This window comes from Macaca mulatta, chromosome 5 (genome assembly GCF_049350105.2).
Source record: "Macaca mulatta isolate MMU2019108-1 chromosome 5, T2T-MMU8v2.0, whole genome shotgun sequence".
Lineage (NCBI taxonomy): Eukaryota > Metazoa > Chordata > Mammalia > Primates > Cercopithecidae > Macaca > Macaca mulatta.
The window spans coordinates 159,438,422-159,456,462 of NC_133410.1; the positions used below are offsets into that span (position 1 = coordinate 159,438,422).

General features: G+C 35.2%; 1 protein-coding gene across 5 annotated transcripts in view; it reads right to left on the reverse strand.

Annotated features, from left to right (window-relative positions):
- The window catches only part of LRBA (LPS responsive beige-like anchor protein), a 766,998-nt gene that overhangs the window by 587,604 nt on the left and 161,353 nt on the right, over window positions 1-18,041 (reverse strand). For all 5 annotated transcript variants that reach the window (XM_028848808.2, XM_028848811.2, XM_028848807.2 and 2 more), the window contains exons 23-29: window positions 15,132-16,193; window positions 13,971-14,149; window positions 12,673-12,826; window positions 12,065-12,245; window positions 8,340-8,461; window positions 7,790-7,897; window positions 595-754 (exon numbers count right to left, since the gene is read on the reverse strand). In XM_028848808.2, coding sequence (XP_028704641.1) covers window positions 595-754; window positions 7,790-7,897; window positions 8,340-8,461; window positions 12,065-12,245; window positions 12,673-12,826; window positions 13,971-14,149; window positions 15,132-16,193 — 1,966 coding nt within the window. The remainder of the gene's footprint in view (window positions 1-594; window positions 755-7,789; window positions 7,898-8,339; window positions 8,462-12,064; window positions 12,246-12,672; window positions 12,827-13,970; window positions 14,150-15,131; window positions 16,194-18,041) is intronic.

Below are 18,041 nucleotides of genomic sequence, written 5' to 3' on the forward strand. Positions count from 1 at the left end.
ATACAATTTACTTATAACATGTACATATTTTTTATCTCCTCCCATTAGAATGTAAGCTCCGTAAGGACATATTTTTTTTTGTTTTGTTTTAGTCATGAATATATACCCAAGTATCCAGTAGATATTGAATGAATGTCGAGTGAATAATAAATTGCCTCCTTTGGGTGGCAGCTACTTCTATAACTGCAACAGCTACTTTACTAACTATACTTTTATAACTGGCAGCTACTTTTAAAACTCCAGTTATTGCAGTTACTTGTTAATAAGTCTGTCTCTTGTAAGAGAATATGAGTTAGTGATTCTTCACAGCAAATTAAGTCAATAAAATTTTTCCACTCTTTATTTGTATAAGATACCATTTTCTGACTTACCTTTAATTAGATGGTTCATTTAAAGAACAAAAAAAAAAATCCCAGTTGCAATTAATTACACAATATTTAAGCCAAAACATTTAGTTAATAATAAAAATATATGTATGCTCTCACTTAATTTACACATAAATGGATTTAAATTCCAGTATCAATATTTTAACCATCAAAAGTAAGTAACATTTATTTGAAATTTGGTACAAAGGAATAGAAAATGCAAACTTACCAGAGAGTGATACATTCCCATTTTCACTGCCAGTTTCCGTAAATGACTGGCTATGCCTTTCATTTTGGGGTTCCAAAATGTCTCTGTACTTGGAGACCATAAGAACAGAGATAAAGTATACTACTGCCAAGGCTAAAAATTGAGCTTGTTTGCTATCCTCCTGGGAAAAAAAAATTAAAGAAGTTGATTATGTAACCATAAAATAACATAATTACATTTTACATCACAACGTTTAAATACAAAACATGTTCACAAATCTTTCAGTATACACAGAAAATACATACCTATATAAATAATAAATTAACAAACTTATTGAGTAAACATTAGGCAAAGACTCTTAGAGAAATGTCTTTAAATGAGAGGTTTTATACTTGCAAAATATGGAGAGAAGCTAGCTCATTTTTAAAAATTATTCAATCTAAAGACATATGTCCTAATACACATTATAATGTTAATCAAACAAATAGTCATTATAACTCTATGAAAACAGGTCAGATGCAGTGGCTCATACCTGTAATCCCAGTACTTTGGGGGGGCCAAACCAGGCAGATCACTTGAGATCAGGAGTTTGAGACCAGCCTGGCCAATATAGTGAAACCCCATCTTTACTAAAAATACAAAAATTAGCCAGGTGTGGTGGCACATGCCTGTAATCCCAGCTATTCAGGAGCCTGAGGTGGGAGAATGGTTTGAACCCAGGAGGCAGAGGTTGCAGTGAGCCGAGATCGCATCACTGCACTCCAGTCTTGATGACAGAGTAAGACTCCATCTCAATATATACATACATACATACATATATATGTACATACATACATAACAATATGAGGATAACTGATTATTTTTATCTATAATCATAAAAGCTAAAATACATAAAATATCACAATAAAAGTGCTAAAAAATAAACATGCAGGAGGAAAAAAAAAGAAGCTATTAGATACAGAATATGATGTCAAAGGAATTCCTTCTTTTCTTGTTTGAGACAGGGTCCTACTCCATCGCACAGGCTGCAGTACAATGGCACAATCATAGCTCACTGTACCCCTGAACTCCTGTGCTCAAGAGATCTTCTCGCCTCAGCCTCCCAAGTAGCTAGAACTACAGGAATACACCACCACACACAGTTAATTTTTCTTTTTTAATTTCTTGAAGAGACAGGTTCTTGTTATGTAGCTCAGGCTGGTCTCGAACTCCTGGCCTCAAGCAATCCTCCTGACTTGGCCTCCCAAAGCACTGGGATTATAGGTGTGAGCTCCCACACCTGACCACAAAGGAATTCTTGAGAGTATTTTCAACAGTACAAACAATTATGTATCCAGATTAAAAATAAAGTATGAGAAAGTAGACAAATGAGACTGACCTCTTGAAGGGCCTAGGCTCCATTCTAGCTCTACAGGTCACCTATATATCTGTATATCACTGACCTCTTCATCTAGTCAAATTCCCCATCTTCAAGGAGAACCTACACACATCACTATTGTACGAACTTTCCCAAATAGGTTTGAACTTGTTAATTTAAAGAAAAAACTCAAGGTTATGCATCAAACTCTGAAAAGCAAAGGCTCAAGCAGAAGGTAAATTTAAAATTTAAAATAAGAACATGAAGAACACTGTTCCCTATCAGATAAATATAGGCATACTATGGAGATACCACAGGTTTAGTTCCAGACCACTGCAATAAAGTGGCTATCACAATAAAGTGAGTCACACAAGTATTTTGGTTTCCGAGTGTATATAAAAGTTACGTTTACACTACACTGTAATCTATTAATTGTATAACAGCATTATATCTAAAAAAATGTACATACCTTCATTTAAAAATACTTTATTGTATAAAAATGCTAACAATTATCTGACCCTTCAGTGAGTCACAATCTTTTTGCTAGTAGAAGGTCGTGTCTCCAAGTTCATGGATGTTGACTGATGGGTGAGGGTGGTAACTGTAGCAATCTCTTAAAATAAGACAACAAACTTTGCCACAGTAACTGAATCTTTTTTCCACAAAAGATTTTTCTGTAGCAAGCAATGCTGTTTGATATCATTTTACTCACAGGATTGAACCCTACCAATGCTTTATCAAACACATTTAGGTATATTCTAAATCCTTTGTTATCATTTCAACAATGTTCACAGTATCTTCATCATGAGTGGATTCCATTGCAGGAAACCACTTTCTTTGCTTATCCGTAGGAAGCAAGTCTTCATTTGTTGGAGTATTATCATGAGATTGTAGCAATTCAATCACATGTTTAGGCTCTGCTTCTCTTTCTGATTCTCTTGCTATTTCCACCACATCAGCAGTGACTTCCTCCATGGAAATCATGAACTCCTCAAAGTCATCCATGAGAATTGGAATCAGTTTCTTCCAAACTCCTGTTAACACTGATACATGGATTCTTCATGGTATCTACAATAGTGGATCAATTCCAGAAGATTTTCCATTTACTTTGCCCAGATCCATCAAAGGAATTACTATCTATAGCAGCTACAGTCTAATAAAATTTATGTCTTAAATAATAAGACGAAGTATTTCTTAAATAGTAAGTCAAAATGACTCAATCCATGAACTGCAAAATGAATATTTCACTAACAAGCAAGAAAATAACATGAATCTCCTTGTATATCTGATCAGAGCTCTTGGGTGACCAGATTTATTATCAATGAGCAGTAATAATTTGAAAAGACTCTTTTCTTCAAACAGGTCTCAATAGTGGGCTTACAACATTCAGTAAGCCATGCCGTAAACAGATGCACTATTACCCAGGCTTTGCCATTCCATTTACAGCGTGCAGGCAGAGTAGATTTAGCATAATTCTTAAGGGTCCCAGGATTTTCAGAATGATAAATGTGCATTGGCTTTAACTTCAAGTCACCAGCTGTATTAATCCCCAACAAGAGAATCAGCCTGTCCCTGGTAACACTGAAGCCAGGCTTGACTTCCTGGTAGCTAGGAACATTGTAGGATGGTATCTTCTTCCAATAAAAGGTGTTTTGTCCACGTTGAAAATCTGTTGCTTAGTAGCTACCTTCATCAGTTTCTTAGCTAGCTCTTCTGAACTTAGTGCTTCACCTTGTACTTTTCTGTTATGGAGACAGCTTCTTTCCTTAAACTTTCCTTAAACTTTCCTTAAACTAGCTTCACTTTTCTTCTGCAGCTTCCTCACTTCTCTCAGCCTTTACAGAATTGAAGAGAGTTAAGAGCCTTGTCTGAAATAGGCTTTGGCCTAAGCAAATAGCATGGCTGGTTTGATCTTTTATACAGACCACTAAACCTTCCTTCAACTCAACAGTATAAAGCTGTTTTACTTCTTATCAGTCATTTGCTCACTGGAGTAATCGTTTACTTTTAATTTCCTTTAAGAACTTTGCATTTGCATTCACAACTTGCTAAATGTTTGGCACAAGAAGCCCAGCTTTTGGCCTGTATCAGCTTTTGATATATCATCTTCACTAAGCATAATCATTTCTAGCTTTTTATTTAAAGTGAGAGACATGCAACTTTTCCTTTCTCTTGAACCCTTAGAGGCCATTGTAGGGCTATTAATTGACCTCATTGCAATATTGCTGTGTTTCAGGGAATAGAGAGACAGGGGAATGGCCCCTCCCAAGGAGAAGGGGAGAGATGGAAATGGCCAGTTCGTAGCACAGTCAGACATTTATTAAGTTCACTGTCTTAAATGGGTGTGGTTTGTGGTGCCCCAAGACAATTGCAATAGTACCACCAAAGATCACTGATGACAGATCACCATAACAGATAAATAATAATAATGAAAAGGTTTGAAATATTGTAAGAATTACCAATATATGACATAAAGACATAAAGTAAGCACATGCTGTTGGATAAATAGCACAGATAGACTAGCTCGACACAGGGTTGCCAAAAAGCATCAATTTGTAAAAAATCCAGTAATCAGCAATGTGCAATAGCAAAGCACAATAAAATGAGGCATGTCTGTAAATGGAAACTAATGGTAAAAATGAGACTAATAGTTAATACTTAATGTCAAAAAATTTGGATATAATCAATTTCAGAGAAACAGAAGATAGGCTTGATTTGAACACATCCACTTGATGCAATTCTTCAACATATTTGCAATTCATGATCTGACAGAATATATGGTATTTTGCAGGTTCATGTGTAATGACTTCTTAGTCTGTTGGAAAAAATAAAGGTCCATTTGTCTTTTTTATAAACCACCCCTTTTCTCTAGACATAGCCATGTTCTTCTGCCACACAATTCTGCCATCTAATAACTGCTGCTAATGACATTAATATTCAAAATGCAGACAAATAATTTACTTGTCCTTAACTTCTTAGTCCGTTATAAATTAGTTATGCCAATCTAAATCCTTATTTAGCCCATTAATATGTTCAATGTTTACTAACTACCACATGAAGTTTACAGTATATGCCCGATTTTTGGCCTCAAATAAAAAATATCCCATAAATCTTTTACATTTAAATCCTAACTCCTGAAATCAATTTTCTTTACATCGTAGCTGTCATTTATTGAATATTTACTGTATGCCAGGCACTGTGCTATGTATTTACATATATTTTTATTAGCAAACTTGAACAAGATAAGGCGTAGAGAAGCAACTTACTTAAGGACATATAGTATGTAAAAAAGCAAATCTGAACTCAGATTAGGGTGATTAAAAACCTTAGCTCTTAACCTCAAGGTAGAAATTTCTTTATGTCCTCGATCTTAGGTCATTTCCTTTTTTCTTTCTATTTTTTAAATTTTTTTTTTTTTTTTGAGATGGAGTCTCGCTCTATTGCCCAGGCGGAGTGCAGTGACCGGATCTCAGCTCACTGCAAGCTCCACCTCCTGGGTTTACGCCATTCTCCTGCCTCAGCCTCCCGAGTAGCTGGGACTACAGGCGCCTGCCACCTCGCCCGGCTATTTTTTTGTATTTTTTAGTAGAGATGGGGTTTCACCATGTTAGCCAGGATGGTCTCGATCTCCTGACCTTGTCATCCGCCCGCTTCAGCCTCCCAAAGTGCTGGGATTACAGGCCTGAGCCACCGTGCCCGGCCAGTCATTTCCTTTTTCATCAAAGGTTCCTTTTGTTCCCTAAAGAGGCTAAACTCTAGCATGTAAAATACAGTGTTTTCTTTTTTTCTAAAACTCCTATAAGGTGATTATATAACTTTTATAATTACAAAATACTTAAAATTATTTATCACTTTCAGTAATCATGTAGTAAAAGAGATATTCTAATTCTGTTTGCAGAATATTGTAATATAACTGGTTAGAAGGTTTTACAAGAGCCAAATTATCCAGAGGCACTGTGAAGAGATCGGATTCCATTTAACCACTAAAAGATGCTATTAGAGAATTCTGAAAGAAAAATAGTAACATCATCTATTCCAGTTTGTTTATTTGTTTAAGAGACAGGGTGTCGCTCTGTCGCCTAGGCTGGAATGTAGTGACACAATCATAGCTCACAGTAACCTTGACCTCCTAGGCTCAAGCGATCCTCCCCAACTCAGCCTCCCAAGTAGCTAGGACTAGAGGCATGTGCTACCACGTGTGGCTAATTCTATTCTAGATTTTTAAAGATCATTCTAGGAAATACAAAGTTAATGGACAATAGACTCAGAACCTGCCAAATGGAAAAAAAGTGAACAGAGGAGAAAACAGCAACATTTGGTCCTCAAATTGACCACATTCAAAGGATTCCAGGGGGAAAAGAAAGTTGATGGCTTCTTAATTAAAGGAATAATAACAGCTACTAGAGAACTGAGATCTAAGAAGGTAGTATAGCCTTTTAGTTAAGATCAAAATTTCAAGAATCAAATTCCCTAAGTCCTAAACTCACTTTCACCTCTTACTAATTGTATAATCTTAAGCACATTACTTAAATATTGCTAACTCCCTCATAGAATTATTGTGAGAATTGAACATACATATACAGCAGCGGTCCCCAACCTTTTTGGCACAAGGGACTGGTTTCATAGAAGACAATTATTCCATGGACCTGTGGGGGGTAAGAGGCGGGGTGGGGGTAGGGGGTATGGTTTCAGGATGATTCAAGTGCATTACATTTATAACTAGATTCTCATAAGGAGCGCACAACCAAGATCTGTCGCATGCACAGTTCACAATAGGGATCATGCTCCTATGAGAATCTAATGCTCCTGCTGATCTGACAGGAGGCGGAGCTCAGCTTCACTCCTCACCCTCTGCTCATCTCACCTCCTGCTGTGCAGCCTAGGTGCTTATCAGTGGTCTGGGAGTTGGGGACCCCTGATAAGAGCATCCAGTATTATGTTTAATACACAGTAAGTATTCAATACTATTAAGTAGTGATAATACTCCAAATTCTACATGTGTATAAAAACCTAGTCAAGAACTAAAGAGAACCAAACTATTGAAAAACAAAGGGAGGGGAAAAAGAAAACTTGAGGTTAGAAAGTTTATAAGAAATATATATGTAAAACATATAGTAAGTGTTCAACAAATATTTACTAATGATAATATTCCAAATGCTGATGAGTGCAATTACAAATTATTTTTACTTCCACCTTTATATTTTCTATATGACTTTAAATTTTCTACATAAGAATTAGCAATGTTTTCTATCAAAATCAGCTGAAACAAAACTGTTTTTCATCTTTAAAAAATCAGAAACATCAAACTGAGAGCAACATTTCATCATGCACCTTTTTATCACATTAGTATACCTTTGAGGAAAAAATATCCAATATTCAGTAAAATAACATGCCACTCAGAAGTTGAACATTTTATTACATTCAGAGCATCAATTTTAGAATTAAGACTGCTAGGTTTGAATCCTGATTTTATCACTGTTTATCAACATTAGCTTAGAGATGTTACTCAAGCTCTATGTGCCTCAGATTATTCACCTATGAAATGGAAATTACAATAGTACAGCTCAAGAAGTTGTTGGACTTAATGAATACATGTATAGTACTTAGACCGCTGACTATGTAATAATGCATTATTCCTTTTAATATCATTACACTGATCTACTAGCTCCCTTTACATGAACTATCCTTTCTAATCATTGTCATTGTTTCTAAAATCATTGTCAAAAGAACTGGTTTCTAGACTTTTCTATCTCTGCTACACTATTTGATATCACAAAGAATTTTTAATCTCAATATATTAGGCCTAAGAGGAAATATGCAACAGTTAAGAGAGTATGTGAAAGAAATATTGTAACTTACTATGTCTCTGAAAACAACTGCCCTAAGTCGATTAATATCCATGTCCTGTAGAAGCCTGTCAAGATCTCTTACTGGAGATATACCGCCAGTCACAATGTCCACTGGGCTCTATTTAAGATTAAAAAAAAAGTATATATATACACATATACACATTACACAGATATACTTTAAAAACAAACACAGTATTCCAAGAACCAGAAAAGCAAAGTTATAGCATTCCTTTCCCCACTTTGTGTGTATGCTTCTTTCTCCTTTGAGGGGTTGGGGAGAGAGGTGGAGAAAGATGGCATACAGGAAATAATGACATATTTGAAGGAAAAGGCATCACAGAAACAAGAAAAGTAAACATTGGGAAAAGGAGACAAGATTAAGTATAAACAAGTCTTTATTGTATATTTAAACACAAATATTTGAATGTTATGTCCAGGCCTAAAGTAACTATTTTAATCTCTGCCAGATTTATTTAACTTTATGTTGAAATGAGCAAATAAAAATCTTAATTGTAAAACAGGAGTATGCTTTTTGAAAATTAATTAATCTGTATACTTACCTTCGCTGCAGATTTCCCTAAGGGAATAAGGCTATGTATTGTTTTCAAGGCTTTCTCTCCCCTAGTTTTCAGTTGTGAATGCTGTTGACACTCCAAGCAATTCCTTACTGCTACTGCACAAACTGTAATTTATTTTAAGGAAAAGATTGGGAAAGAAAAGTTAATATTTAAGATTATGGAAGTGAAAAATATCAACTACACGATATGATTTACATAAGATTTTATTAAAAACAGATGACATTCAGCTTATTCGTAAAATGTCCCTAGACTTTATTGCCTAGTGTTGGCTGTCTGATATTGTTAGCTTCCATGCTATGGCCCAGTTAAGCTTTAGGGAGGCAGTATGGCCTAGTGGTCTAAACCTTTAGGGTTTGCTGAAAGGAAATCAGTTCAGGAATCTTAAAAATAGGCTACTGTTTCTTAGATCTCAACTAAGCTAGCTGGGACAATCTTTTATTAAGAAAAGGATGGAGAAGAAAAGAATTGAAAGAAATGGAAGAAAATAGGGAACAAAGCACATTACCATGAACTAGTCTAGGTAACAATCTTCTACTACTATCATTAAAGTAAATTAGTTAAACCAGAAACTTTGATGTTTTTCTTATATTGCATCAGTACAGCATATTAACTGAGCCTGATAGAGGATATCGCTTTTCTAAGAAGCTTTATAGGGTCCAGCACTTACTAGCTTTCATTAAAACTGCTCAGAAAATAGGAGACAGGAAAAGGAATTACATACACAGTCTAAAATTACCTAAGGCTCCCACAAATCAGGCAGTTAGATTACTTAGAAATTAATTTTGGATTTTAAATGATGAATTACATTATGTACCCTTCACTATGAATTGCTTGATACCATGTAATCATTTAAATTCCCTCCAAATCTGTAGCACTCAAGGTACTTAAACTGAGCAAAGGAGTGAGAGCAAATTAGGAACAGAATAGCAAACTTAAGTGAGGACTTCACAAAGAATCACTGGCATATCACATGGCTAGCAGGCATGAGATTTTAGAAAGAAAGTGTTCTGAAAGGTGCCCAAAGAGAGCAATAAAAGTTGAAAGAAAGGAAGGAGGGAACAACTGGAGGGAAGAGAGAATATGGAATACAACTTTGTCAATTTTGGTATCAGACCCAAGAAATATTTTACTTTGTCAAATTTGCTATCAGACCCAGGAAATACTTTCCATACAATCTTTTTCACAAGTTGCATAAAATCAAATTTGGGTCTGTACTACAAAGTTAAAAATCACACCTCATTTCCTGGTTTCAATCAGTTACTCTTATTGCTGCCATCCTAACTTCTAACCCCAAACTCAGGAAACAACAGGAATGAGGACATCAGTGTCCATCAACAGATAACTAGATAAAGAAAATGTGGTATATATACACAATGAAATACTATTCAGCCACAAAAAAGAAAGAAATCATGTCTTTTGCAGCAATATGGATGGAAGTGGAGATCATTATCTTAAGTGAAACAAGTCAGACACAGAAAGACAAATATTATATGTTCTCACTTATAAGTGGGAGCTAAATAGTGTGTACACACGGATGTAGAGAGTATAATGATTGAAAATGGAGACTCAGGCTGGGCGCGGGGCTCACACCTGTAATCCTAGCACTTTCGGAGGCCAAGGTGGGTGGATCACGAGGTCAGGAGATCAAGACCACCCTGGCCAACATGGTGAAACTTCGTCTCTACTAAAAATGCAAAGAATTAGCTGGGTGTGAAGTAATCCCAGCAGACTGTACTGGGGTAGATTAAATTATCTCTCAATTCTTTCCATGGCTATGAAAAACTAGGAACAAAGAGTATTTCCCTAGCCTCTGAATCTGATGATTCTTGAGTAAAGCTTTGCTAGTATAGCCTTGTACTTTTACTTCTAGAAATGTACTCTTTCTAGGAAATTGAAAAGGCTTTGAAAACGGCACACGTGGAGCAATAAAGTCTAAATATTTTAATTATAATACTAATAGAAAGATTAAAGAAGTATATACTACAATAGAGTAGGAGCACTAGTTAGACAAAAGTATAGTATTCAAATTCTACCTTCACCAATTAGAGCTTTTTAGCTATAGATAAGTTTCCCAATTTATTTTATCTTCAATTTCCTCATGAATAAAAAGGACAAAATTGTCACTATGAAAATCAACAATGACAAATGACAATAGTCAATAAATGATAGCTTTTGTTATGCTCACCATTAGAATGTCTCTTAAATTTTAAAACAACTATCTATAAATTGTTATTCCAAGTTATTTAGAATAGCTGGATATACCATTGATTATTAAATATAAAATACTTGGAATTTTACATTTAAACTAAATACTATTAAATACTTTGAATAGCATTTTGAGTAAAAATTATACTTGTGGTGAAAAGCACAGGTATACATTAGTTTATGTAACAGATATTCTTGCTAAATATGAAAAATACATCATTAACTAGATTTTCCACTTCCATGTATGTTTTCATAGGTGCTTTATCTCTTCATATGACCATGGTTCCTAACGGTTTGCTTCCATTTTTTGTGACTTCTCTCCTCACCACTTTCTCTTCATTTAATAATCAAATCATTTAACAAAGTCTCGGTATTTACAACTATATAGAAGGAAAGTTATGCAAAAAAAGTTTTTGTTTTTTTCCTTTTTGTTTCACCTAAGAAGTCCAGTTAACACTAAAAAGTCATTCCATGTATTTTTACTTTTACCTAGGGAAGAAGTGTTTCCAAGAGAAGAAGAGAGATTTCATGATTTTATTAACTGCTTTAACAAATTTACCACAGCTTTTCTGAATAAAGGCTGTAATTGAATGATGCTAGTTTCTAATGTTGTTATTCAAGTGTGTTTGTAAGAGAAGCAGCATCAACATCACCTGGGACTTGGTAGTCAATTTTAGGCCTCACCCTAGACCTCTATAACCTTTTGTTTTTGGGACAGAGTCCTGCTAAGTTGCCCAGGCTGCAGTGCACGATTCTTGGCTCACTGCAATCTCCACCTCTCAGATTCAAGTGATACTGCTACCTCAGCCTCCCAAGTAGCTGGGATTACAACTGTGCACCACCACACCTGGTTAATTTGTGTATTTGTAGTAAAGATGGAGTTTCGCCATGTTGGCCAGGCTGGTCTCGAATTCCTGACCTCAGGTGATCTGCCCACCTTGGCCTCAAAGTGCTGGGATTACAGGTGTGAGCCACCACACCCAGCCTAGACCTATATAATCTAATCTGCATTTTAACAAGATCATCAAATTTATGAATCACCTTGTGTTTTTTAATCATCTTATGTTTATGTATTTCCTTAAAATTTCAGAAGCACTACTTTAGAGCAAAATGAGATAGGGGAGCACCTCTAAGTCCAGCTACTAGGAAAGATGAGGAAGCGAGATCACTTGAGCCCAGGATTTTGACACCAGCCTTGGCAACAAAGCAGAACCACCATCCCAGGGAGAAAAAAGAAAAAATAATAAAAATTAAAAGGATAGGGGAGAGTAGAAACTCCTGACCAAAATCACCTCAGTAAATTTTTCAAAATACATCCTCCTTCTTCCCCATCCAACCTACCAACTACTACTATGTACATTAAAAAGTACATTAAAAAGTAACATACGACAAATTAGCTAACACATATCTTCTCACCAACAGAAGATGGATAATTTTCAGTGTCATCTCTAAATTACTGAAAATTTCTTTTAGTAAATTCCCAACGGTTTTTAACAGCTCACCTAGTCGGAGACACTGCCGCAAAATTCCTCCAGGTGACATACTTTTTTCAGCTTCAATTTCAGTAAAGCCAAGAGAACTTGCAAATATAAGCACATCCACAAGGCTAATTAGCCTCTGCAAAAATGTCACAGAGGCTTCTATTGAAAGGCCTTGAGTAGGTTCAATATTTTCCAGTTCATGCTGTAAAGAATACAGTTTGACATTTATATATATACATATTCTGAAAAAAAATAATTTTTCCAGATATAGTCCTAAATTTTATAAATTGTATAAGAAGTCAGACTTTCAGAAACCTAGTAACACAGAGTGATTTATACTTATTATTTCATCTAAAAAGGGTGGGGGTTGAGGAGGAGCAACAGAAACATACAGGTGAAACACCATGAACCATATTCTTCACTACCTGACTCATACTTAGGGAATCAACATTCTCTCTAGTTCTTTCATTACTAGAACAGATTCTAAGGTCCTCTCAAGTAAAAGATCCTATTGTTTTTTATTTATAGCACCTATGATGCACAGTAACCACCACATTTAAGTTTTAGTCAATAAAGTTGCATAACACTTATGTTTTCACACCAATTTTATATAGTAATTAAGTGCTTACTGTAGCTGATGTAGCAGCTGAAAGCAATGGCAGTATACCCCCACAAGCCATGACCATATTGTCCATCACTTGAGAGATGAGATGAATTGTGTTGTGTACAAAGATGACATTATCACTGCTATTCACGAAGTCCATAACTGTCTTTGTTGAATGGCTGTCCAAAGATAAATGATGTTTACTGATAAAGCTAAAGGAAGGAAATCACAGTTTGCCTACTTGAGGGGAGGGAAGATAAGAAGGTGCTTTTGCTTCATCTTGAAAACTGAAGGAAGATGATGCAGCAGGCATTTGGGGGGTGTATACTTCTTCAGAAGAAACAGACCATTCCATATCAGTAGCTACTATCCATGCCCTCCTTCAGTGCTGAAACATAAATACTATTCATTTTACACTGGATATCAAAAGTTGAAGAAAATTATCCTAACTGGGAACAAAACTAAGAAATCATGTGACAAAAATTATGAGGTAAATAGTGGTAAATGTGCTACTAAAAATGAATATTCTTCTGTAATGCCTATAAAATGCCTTTAAACATAACAAGAATCTTACATAAATAAAAAGAAATAAATTAGGTACCTTTAAAATCATAAATCATACAATGGAGGATAATTTGAGGTACACAGATTTTTTTAAGGCTAAAAATACACTGGAAATATTGATAATGTTATACCAATTTTTTGTTTTTTTGAGACAGAGTCTCACTCTGTTGCCCAGGCTGGAGTGCCGTGGCACAATCTCGGCTCACTGCAAGCTCCACCTCTCGGGTTCATCACGCCATTCTCCTGCCTCAGCCTCCCAAGTAGCTGGCACTACAGGCGCCCACCACCACTCCTAGCTAATTTTGTATTTTTAGTAGAGACAGGGTTTCACCTTGTTAGCCAGGATGGTCTCGATCTCTTGAGCTTGTGATCTGCCCGCATCAGCCTCCCAAAGTGCTGAGATTACAGGCTTGATCAACTGCACCCGGCCTACACCAATTATTTTTTAATACTTCTAGTAATAAACCAGCTTGATAGACCTACCTTCTGGGGAATTACATGCCATAAAATTGCTACAGGAAACCTACTACAGATTTTTTAAAAGAGAAACCTCTACTTTTCTCATTTTTGTAATCCAGATAAGGATTCCATTCTTATAATGGAGAATAAAAGTTAATTCAGTAAAACCCTACCACAGAATAATTTCTATTCTACTTTTTAACCAAATGTCTGGAATTAATTACAAAGTGTTTCTATAGATTTCTTTGAAAATCAAGACTAGGTTTATAAACATCTTCCATAATAAACATATAGACAAACCTTCTCCACATCTGTATATCTGTTTCTATTGAAAATAATAGATCAGTGAGCAAACGTTGATGCATCTGAGACCAGTTGAACTCAGGAATACGAAACATAGTAGATCTGGAATCCCTCCTTTGTCCATTAACTGCATCTGGTGCTATTCCTTGCCCTGGCTGCTCATGTTGCCTTGATATCTAATACAGAAAATTTAAAAAGTAATAAAATAGGTTCAACTTGAGCAGGAGGCTTTAGCAAAGTAAATAATTTAGTAGCTTCTATGCAATTCATCTAACACATTTTTAAGACACTATAAGAACCAAATTAGAGAGAGAAAAATTATCAATGAGTAATAACATTAATATTTTAGTATATGTAAGCAAAGCTATCAAAAGTGCGAAACTACCGCAATTCGAAAGTAATTAGCTTGGAACCACGTTAAGTATTACCACTATGTAGCATTTTATAAAGGAATCAAGTAACAGTTTTTAGTTTTTAGCCTTAGCCTAAAAGAAAGACAGTATTTAAAATCTAAGTGGCATCTGGATTATGAAGTGGCTAGAATGAAGAATAAAAACAGAGATAACATAATGAAGAACCAACCAACAAAAACAAAAAAAAGGAAGGCAGGATAGAGGATAAGAATTGAATAAAGTGGAAAATGACAACATGCTACCAAGCGTTGTCTCATGGGTCACTCTGAGATACAGACAGAGGAGAAGGCTGTGCCTCTAGATCTCACAAAGACTCCTCTCTCTTATAGACTTCATAAGACACTTCTAAATCACATGCTTGGCAACTAAAATTATACACTGGCAGGTAGGTGGCCCTAGAGTTTGCTGGAAAACTAATGTACTAGGATTGGGTTAGTCAAATAAAAGGTAAAATGCAAGTGTTTCCAATATTTGTTTTATAAACTAAAATTATACCAATCCTTCAAAGTGGTAACTTTTGCTGAGGCTATGGTAAAAATAATAATAAAAGCTGTCATTTAATGAACTCACATTCACTGTCAAACACTGTGCTAACGATCTGAAGTACAATCTTCACATTCACTGCATTTATTTAATTGCAAATAGCATGTGAACCAAATTCAAAATAAAATAAATTTAAGTATGTACACATGCTCTTTTTTAAGTCAGTGCAAAAATACTTGAAGTCGACAATATATAAAATCACCTCAAGCACATGTCGATGAGGCTGAGGTGCTTCCACGTTTGTACTGGCCTTCAACTCCAGCCTCTCAGTATCTGTAGCAACACTGGAAACATCCAACTTGGCAATCTTTTGCTCAGAAGAAGAAGCCTCAGAGACACTACCATGACAATCACTAAGTAATTTGGTTTCTCCAGTGAGGTTAGTTGCTTTCTTCCCTTCCTCCAGCATCTGACCAAGGTCTGATTCTACAGCTTTTTGGGAAACAGTAGTTTCTGGTGACATAACTGAAGACCCTGATGCTGTCATAGTCTGAATTCCAGAATCTTTAGAATCTTGAGTTTCAGTATCAGTTTGCTTTTCAGCCGCAGGTTTTCCTTCTTGAAATACTAATTTGTGATCATCACCAAACATGTCCAGTTTTTCACTGGCTTCCGATGCAGCTGGAGACAAACTGTTATCTTTGAGCTCTGTGGGTAGATTAGCTTCCTCAGTAGGACTGCCTTCTACTTTCAGTTCCACATAATCATCGTCTTCCTCTTCCTCTACTACAGACTTATCCAAGAATTCTGGCATTTCTGAAGCATCCTCTTCTGAAGGAGAACTTATAGAAGCAGTTACTTCACTGACAGTCATTGAATCTTTGCCAGTTGTTATAAAAGAATTAGAGGAAATAGTCACAGCTTCTATTAAGTCAGAAGATACTTCTGAATCACCTGCATTCCTTGTTTCATTTGTCCGTGTCTCTTCCAAAGTGCCTTCATCTGGTAACTCCTGATTTTCTTGCTCAGCTTTCATTTCTTCATAAGATGCATTAGTAATTTGCAGTTCACTATTAGATGCAGATTCTAGTGAACTTGTCTTCTCTATACTTGAATTTTCACTACCGTTTGTGGTGAAATGAGGATAGACAGGAGAATCCTTCGTACCTGGTTGCTGGGATCCTACTGAAAAGTTAACATCCCTGCTAATGCCAGAGGCTGCTTGAACTGAAGTTGAAGAATACAGCCCTATTTCTTCATCAGTTTTTCCTTGCTGTTCCCTAAATATATTGGCAAGGTTTTCTTTGTGTATTTCAAAAGTGACCTAGGTGAAAAATATACATTCAGTTAAAATATGCATGAGAAATGAACACAGAATACAAAATATAAAATTAAATAATTTTCAAATACATATTTTATATAATACAATAAAACGTAATTTTCCTATATTTTATTTTAGTAGAATGATAAATGTAAGTCAGTCACAGAAATCTAAATATTCATTAAAAACTACAGCCAATTTTAATGTTAACAAGTAGCCTAGCATGAAACCACAAGAAGAACATAATTATTTAGCCTATTATTAAAGATGTATAGGAAAAAGATACACTATTCTACTGGCCACCATAACTTGTACCAGAATTTAAGTATGTACTATTGGGAAGTGCTTTATGCACTGGATAACACTTGTTTCAACTGCTATGAATACCAATTTCCCCAGGACTTGTCCGCAGGAGAGATTAAAAATATCAATTAATTATGCTCACCATTACAGTAGCTCTATATATATCTATTAAGCTACAAAACCATTATCTCACTAAACTAATGAAAACAAATTCTTTTAGCAATGGGAGAAAAAAGATCCAGCCCTTCCTCCAAAGGTTAACCATAATTTCCAAAGTTTGGTCAAAAATAGTCTGAATGTTTCAATTGATCCATCCATACATCTATTCATTCCATTTATATCTGAGTGACTATTATATATATTAGGCACCATGAACGTTCCTATATCACGCTTTGCCTTTTACCCAAATGGAAAAAAAACTGAAAAAGTAAATTTTTTTTTTTTAGAGAGTGCTGTACTTGTTAATGTCACAAGATTTAGAATTTTTAAAATCTTTCTAAGGATTATCTCATATCCACCAACACGTGATTTCCATTGGTGTTTCAATGGTAACCCCCATCACCTCTTGCAACAAAAATGCCAGAAAAAACTATAACACATGCAGAAAGTATAAGCCTAATTATAGTTTATTTATCTCAAAAGTGTTTGTTTCTGTAATCTACATTATTATATAGAGTAAGCTGAACTTTCATTGAATAAATCTTTATTGAGCCATAGTATAAGAGGACGCAAGGACAATCAAGGAAGAAAAGCTGATCTTTTTATCCACAAAAATCAATAGGCCTTATTGAATCACAAGAGTATACACATAGATGAAAAGCAAACAAAAGTAAAAATTACTCTCAATGCAAAAAGTTCCTTCTATTGATATTAACTCGCCTTTACTCATGACATATACAGAACATTCATGCCATGTGATATACCTAAAAACAAAAACGTTCCGGGAATAAATATTTTCCTGTGAATATTTGTATTTTTCCTAATTGTAACTATGTTGTTAATTCTAAAACTTAGAAATCTTTTTATAATATTTCAACAATAAATGCATGTATCCCTCACTAAACAGTAAAATGACATAATCACATTAACAAAATATCCATTTCTTTTACATTCACAATGACAATATTTTATTTGACACGGGTTCTGTATTTTAATTGACCAATTCCTCATATTCATTCAACAAAAATTTACAGAACATCGGTAGCATGCCAGGCATTGTGTGATGAACACATTGTTCCTGACTTCATGGAGCTTATATTTTAATGAAGTTATCAGAAGATAAACACACGAATATGTAAGATAATGTCAAATAGTAATAAGAGCTTTGAAGGGAGGTGGAAGTACACAGAGAAGAACTGTGATGACAGTCTAGGTGAAAAGGTGTATTTACTAGTGTAACTGCAGCAGGCCTCTCTGTTCTATTTGAACAAAGGCAAGAATAAAAGAGAGAGCAAGCCATGTAAAAAGAAAAGAGTTTGAGGCAGAGAAGAACAAATGCAAAGACTTTGGAGCTGAAATAAGCTTGGCATGTATGATGAATAATAATAA